The sequence below is a fragment of the Amphimedon queenslandica genome, unplaced genomic scaffold, assembly GCF_000090795.2.
Source record: "Amphimedon queenslandica unplaced genomic scaffold, v1.1 AMPQUscaffold_13483, whole genome shotgun sequence".
Lineage (NCBI taxonomy): Eukaryota > Metazoa > Porifera > Demospongiae > Haplosclerida > Niphatidae > Amphimedon > Amphimedon queenslandica.
In genome coordinates, this window is record NW_003546281.1 from 432,133 (window position 1) to 439,057 (window position 6,925).

At 32.5% G+C, this 6,925-nt stretch overlaps 1 protein-coding gene across 1 annotated transcript in view; it reads right to left on the bottom strand.

Annotated features, from left to right (window-relative positions):
- Positions 1 to 6,742, bottom strand: part of LOC109580637 (uncharacterized) — a 24,028-nt gene extending 17,286 nt beyond the window's left edge. The window contains exon 1 of the mRNA XM_019994042.1: positions 6,563 to 6,742. Coding sequence (XP_019849601.1) covers positions 6,563 to 6,727 — 165 coding nt within the window. The 5' untranslated portion in view covers positions 6,728 to 6,742. The remainder of the gene's footprint in view (positions 1 to 6,562) is intronic.
- Positions 6,743 to 6,925: the final 183 nt, after the last annotated feature.

A 6,925-nucleotide genomic window follows, 5' to 3' on the forward strand; every position in this document is an offset into this window, starting at 1 on the left:
AAGTAAATTGCACTAAATAGAGACAGTACATCCTCAACTATTTGTGTTCAAATCCTTGTATCCAAATTCTTTAATGTGTTATACTAGCTAAGCTACACACATACTGTAAGTACTTTTTTGAGGAGCAAGACTTTCACTGCTTTCGTAAGTTAGCATGCTACCATGAAATTAAATATCTGCTACATATTCAATTGCCATTAAAGGCGTGGTACTAACAGAGTGAATTTGCAAAAGTCATGCCATGAATAATTCATTTTTACCAATTCCCAAAAATTCGAGCTCTACAAAATTAAAGTGCTATACAATAGCTAAATTTAATCCATTCATATAATTATCTAATATTAAGTATACAGTATATGAGAAAAGAGCATGTAAACATCAAAAACAATACTATAATGCTATTGTATTATGATCATGAGATATGTATAATGCTAAACATTATCTGCTTGTACACATTAATTGATTTAATTCACATACTGCATAGCAATAAATTTTACAGGGTTTTACATGTGTACTTGATAAATAACAAAAACTAATATTATCAGACAACAGCACTATAATAACTACAAGTCTATGCATGTACACCGGATAAAGATAGCAGGAAATTACAGCACTTGACTCAATATAAGAATGCTTACGTAGCAGTAGCATCAAATACAATAACAAAGTAACAGGGAGGTACATTTCACATGTACAGAAGCTGCTACTCATGGCCAATCAGTCACAATTAGGTAAGAAATCTTTGCATTATCATTGTTACATGTAGGTCTAAAAAATTTGGGAGACCAATCCAACTAAAAATGGACACCTAGACTAAAATACATGTACATGTATATAAGACTAAAAGCTGAAAAATGCAAGGTTTCAAAAGTCCTAGACCAAAAGCATACCAAACTCCCTCTAGATCTAATACTGATCATAAAAATATTATTATTGACTCTAACAGGTCTGGAACATCTTGATATTGTGCTTAATGCATGCCAAGGATGCAGTGCTCATTGGGAAAGACTAGGACTGAAATTAGGCCTCCACAATGACACAATAGAACAGATAAAAAGAGATCAAAATAAAAGCATTGAGCAACTGAGAGTAATGCTGTCAGAGTGGCTGAGAGGGAATTATGAGGTTTCAGAAAGATATCCAGAACCATCCCAACATTCACTGTGTATTGCAGTAGCTGGGATTGACAGAAGCCTGGCAGAAACTATAAGCAATGACCCATCATTCAGGGAAATCAATAATACAAAAGGTAAAAGAAGAGTAGTTTCTTTATAACAAGTCAGTAACACAAAATTAAAATAGTGTTTAGTACACTTTATACAATGTACTATAATAATGAAACAATATACATATATACATAATATACTGTACATGTACATAAACATGCACATTATGCTGCATGAGTGACACCATATGAAAAAATTGATGTTTTCTTGTGCTTTGCAAAGTGTACTCATTGTTTATATACCTCATCTTTGGCATGCTGCAGAGTAGGAAACATAATTATTTTGAAAATTAGTGCTATGGCCACTGGTAAAGTGGTAATACAAAATTCAATAATCAAAAATTTAATTTTGCTAGTACATATGATCTATTAATAATTTGAAGTACTCTAAAAACTAACGTTTTGCAGATTTTAATTTTATAATACAAGTGAACAAAAGCTTATGTTTTTACTTTCAAAATAACAGATCAATTATAATGTGATACTATAGGATCCAATAACAGCAGACCTCCATACACAACACAAGAATTGATGCAGTTCTGTACTTGCACCAAATGTGACCTGGAGACAATAATCACTACAGGCTGCCCTCAAAGAAAAGAAGACTTTCATCCTCTTGATATCAAACGACTTTCACAAGAACAGAGGCAAGTATACTTGTATCATGCAATAAAAGAAATACGTGAAATGAAAAAAGAATGGACCAATACTTACGATACAATCACGCAATCAATATCAAGAAATACTGGGATATCCCTGATTCATTTAAGAAAAACCATAAAAGCATTGGATTGGTTTGGAGCAGCTAAAGACAAAAACTCTCGTCTCCAGCGACTGAATGAGTGCCAAGACAAGGAAAGCATATTTGATGTGTATATAGAAATATGCTCATGGCTCAACCATCATCCTCTGGGAGACCTAGCAAACAAATTTGGAACAGAAAATGACAAACAAGTGTATGAAAATTATGTTGCCAAAACAGAACGATTCCTGCGCCACTCAATAACATTATTCACTGACTTGTGCAGTCAGGATCTTGGAGGAGCAGTCACTGAAGTTAAACTGTTTCGCCTCAAGTTAGACACTGAGCTAAGCCATGATGTGCTGGATGGTACCATCCTCCCATTCCTTCAAGGAGAAGTAGCCAAACTTCTCAGCATACCCCAAATGAATCTCTACATTTTGTCGCTTAGAGAGGGCTGCCTTGAAGTTGTTTTCTCGATTCCTGAAGCTATGCATGAGAAATACTTTCCGCTGACGCTTGATCGCTCAAGGGCATTGGAAAACTTGACTTATGAGCCAGCAGGATTGAAATTCAAATCAATGTATTATTCAGATGTAGATGTTCATGTAAGTTAGTAGAGAATGCTCATAAAATTAATAAATTCATTAATAGGCTTGGAGTGCCAAATCTGATCAGCAAGACACATCATTTGCTGATACAAAAGGTTAGATACATACTAAAGTAATGACTTCTTACTATTACATGCATAATAACAATTTAACATACTACAAGTTTACACAGTCTGTATACTCTAAAAATCGTTTCCTTACTATTAAAAGGACAGGAACATATTCAAAACAGTTAAATATACTGTACATGTACATGAGTTAATCACAGTATCAATCATAGCATTGATACTAAAATTTTGATATCTTTGTAGAACAAAGTATCAGTTACCCAACTGATATAAAAGTCTTATCAATACCAGTGGATCACACAGAAAAGGGTAAGCAGGAAAGAGTGAAACTGTGAACACTGATATTGGTGGGACTTAACTTCCATATGTGGTAGCTAGCTCATAGTTACTATTATACATGTACATTGTACATGTACATGTAGATATAATTTCTTAAATTCACACATTATCAAAGAACAGAACAAAAAAGCTAAAAAACAAAAAGTACATGAATTTTGTATAGTAAAAGTTTACAAAGGCTAGAACTTTGTACAAAGTGCCAGTAAAGAGGCACTTAGTCACTGGATTTTGACACTATTCAATACTGAACTATTATAGTTGCTGTGTAGTGCGTAGTATTTTTCATCTTGCAATTCAGTAAACTCCCTTACGGTTAACTTTTGCTTATGCCTGATAAAGAAATTATACAGAATAGCTATCAACAATATTCCTTTACTCCTTAATTATAAATAGCATTTGATGTTTCATTGACTAGAGCAGCAACAAGTGCACTTCTATTAAATGAGCAATAAGCATACATACATATAATGCCCTCCTCCTACTCATGCATCATATACAATACTTACTGCAGACTTTAAACTACGTGTAGCTCTCATATACGTAATATATCATACATTGTATTTCTAAACTACAGACACAAATGTCGGCCGGGTATAAGGAATTGAAAAAAAAAACATTAACTAAACATAAATTGAATTTTTATGTACATGTACATGAACATGTACTTGTAACTGTTAGAAGCAACTATTTGAAAGATGCAGTCAACTCAATATAATGTGTTTACGATTAGGCACATCAATTTTATGACAAACCTACACATTTTACATCTACATCTACATGTAAGTACAGTAACAAGTATAATTAATAGGTAAAACAAAAAGCAACAACATCATAACCGATGATATACAATGCACACCTGATGTACATGTATATGATGTGGCAAGAAAGCATCAGCTGGGTTTAAAATATCACAAAGATGAAGATAACCCTTTTGATATCACAGGAACATATTTATTAGACAGAATGAGTGAACAAAAGGAGGCAGACATTGAACTGGGCCATATTGTAAAGTCAGGTAATTACTAGTTAATTAATACAACATCTATCAATGTTCTCATAAGGTTGTATAAAAGGAAAACGGCCACAAATACAAGCATCAATGACACACTCCTTTTCAGAATTGGTGGAGTCAAATGATTTTGGATGTCCAAATTTAAAAAGACAAAAAAAGGACTAATGACTTAATCACTGTTACATGTACTGCATATCTCAATTAGTACACACACTATTAATATTATTATGTAGTGTTGTTGTTTATCAATAGTGTTGTCAAGTTGTCCATGTATTTGAATGAACTCATAAAATAGAATTTTATTTGTGGGTTAGTGGCTTACCACAAAATACAAACCAAAAATTAATGAAGTGTCAATTCATTAGGCTTCAACTATATTCATTAACAAAAAGTTCCCTTCACTTAAGACACAAGGTAAATACTCAGGACAGAGATGTGAGCAAGATCTTATTAATAAATAAGACCAAGGTATAATGCTAACTGCATTGAGTAGAAAAATGGTCACATGACTCATGCAGTTGAGTAAAGTAGCATTTCTGACATTGTGTAGGTTACAATGTTAATAATAACTACAATAAGCACACAGGAAATCAAAATGGCTCCACAAAATTTCCAAAAATTGTAAAAGCACTAAGGTGCATACACTCAATCTGTAATTAAAAATAGTTTGCTTAGGTTTCAGAGAAACATGCAGTTGGTATTATTTCTTTAACTCTGGAGAAATGCCTTGTGTGAAGTCTGTGAACTAACTTGAGTTACCTCAAAAAAGTGCATAAGCTACAAAGGATTAAAAATACATGTAATTAATTAAGCTACATGTCATAGCAAGCGATTTTAATTTTTTTAACAGACATACAGTGTATCGTCTATACATACCGTAAATGTAGGAGTACCTCTGCTTATGTTGTTCATGCCTAACTGCTGCAGAGTAGTAATTATAATAATTGGTATTATAAAGTTAATTCTTCATGAGAACATACTGTCTGGAACAACTTAGGAACTTTGACAAAACAAAAAATCAAGATCTACATGTGCCACCTGTGAGCTATGTAGATCTTGACTTTGTGGCAAGGATTTAATCAAAACAAGCATTTCCAAATTCTATAGTGACCCCTGGCATGAGAAAATCTGCCACCTGCTAGCAAAAAATACTAATTAAGTTATGGTAACGTCTTGCAGCTTATGCAGGATTTCGCTTTTAGTTTGGGATTTTCAATTATAGACAAATACTGTAGTTTATTAACAAAATGTTAAAGTAGCTTGTAATGTCTTAAAATACATGTAGCTCAAAAATGACATCCCTATTTCAAAATATGTACACATGTACATGCCAACACATCACTAGCAATTAAAATATGCTGAAGTCAAAATACATACATGTACTTGTATACATGTACATTGTATGTGCTTTCATGAAACATTTATAGCCCTTGATAAAAGGAGACCTACTGTATGCCATAACAGAATTTTCAGGCATCAAACTTTCTTGCTAGAGACAATGCCTATGGCTTCTGTCAACTTATGTCAAATTGGTATTTATGCTCCTACACACTGTCTGAATGCTGTGTAGCTGCAACAACAATGACAAGTTACATGTACAATATTAGCATTAAACATTCAAAGGGTTTCATCATTTTTACTAATTTTTAAAAAAGCAATGAAATGTCACAAACTTTTCAAAATGCAGGAGCTACAATAAAGATAAGAAATGATAAACCAATTCAATTCACGCAATAAATTTACACGTAATTACAAAAAGTATCATACTGTGCAGATTGGTAAGATACATGTACATGTACATGTGTAATTCCAGGTCACATAATGGGATCAGAGGGAAACTAGTGTATTGTTACTAACAATAACAAAAGTTAATAAAAACACTTATAAATCAAGTTAGTAATGCAGCCAGTTAATCAAAAACAATATTAAAATAATAAAGGCAGTGAAATGTTTCACTTATACAGTAATACAGACCAGGAACTTTTCATTTAAAATTTTCGATTAAATTTCTTTTAAATTCATGTCAACTATCAAGTTACATGTGATAATGTACAAAAGCAGGTTTACGATATGAAATTAGGCCAACGCACCGTCAGTTTTTAATCAAAAGCATGGGCGATTTGATCTATTGACACATGCTTTTTGCTAGAATGGAACCAGATTCTATTGCAGCGTCAATGTAATATCAGGGCTAGTGTAATATTGTAAACAAGCCTTTACATATGCTATGCATGAACAATGTTAACAGGGATACACGAAAACATTATGTCACACAAAAAGCAGCCATACATGTATATGTGTATGTAAACTAGTAAAAGTAACAATTGGTATAACAGTATTATTAAGACAGTTTCTAAAACAATAAAAATTGGCTGGAAAAAACAATTGTGCTTAGACAATAATCACCAAATAATTTTAAAGAAAACTGGCTTCAATCAGATGGTATCAAGTAAAAAGATCACTGCTAATGAATTATCATTACACATTACAACACTATGCTAGCATTTTTGAAATTATTAAACCACCAATTGTCAAGAGTACACTAATTGTAAGAGTGATTAGTACCTCATGTATCCGTTCTGATATCTGGACAGGAACAGGATCAAATGTTATCTTCTTACTAGACGCTGGCTTCTTTGAATATGATGATCCTTCTAAAGATGTCAGAGAAGACTCAGTATCTTTAGAACCTCCTAAGTGATAATTGTACAAGTTAAAGTTACAGAACATATCACAATGAAACAGTGTAATCTAGAAACTATGAACTGATATGTCCTTATAAAGAGTTGTCATTAAGTTAAAGGTTTTATACTGTCTCCTATTTTGTCATATAATGGGGCAAATTTAGATTAATAATATTTATTCATTGACATGAGATTGAAATCACTAATATTAACCACTATTATATAAGAATCAATAAAAGATGTG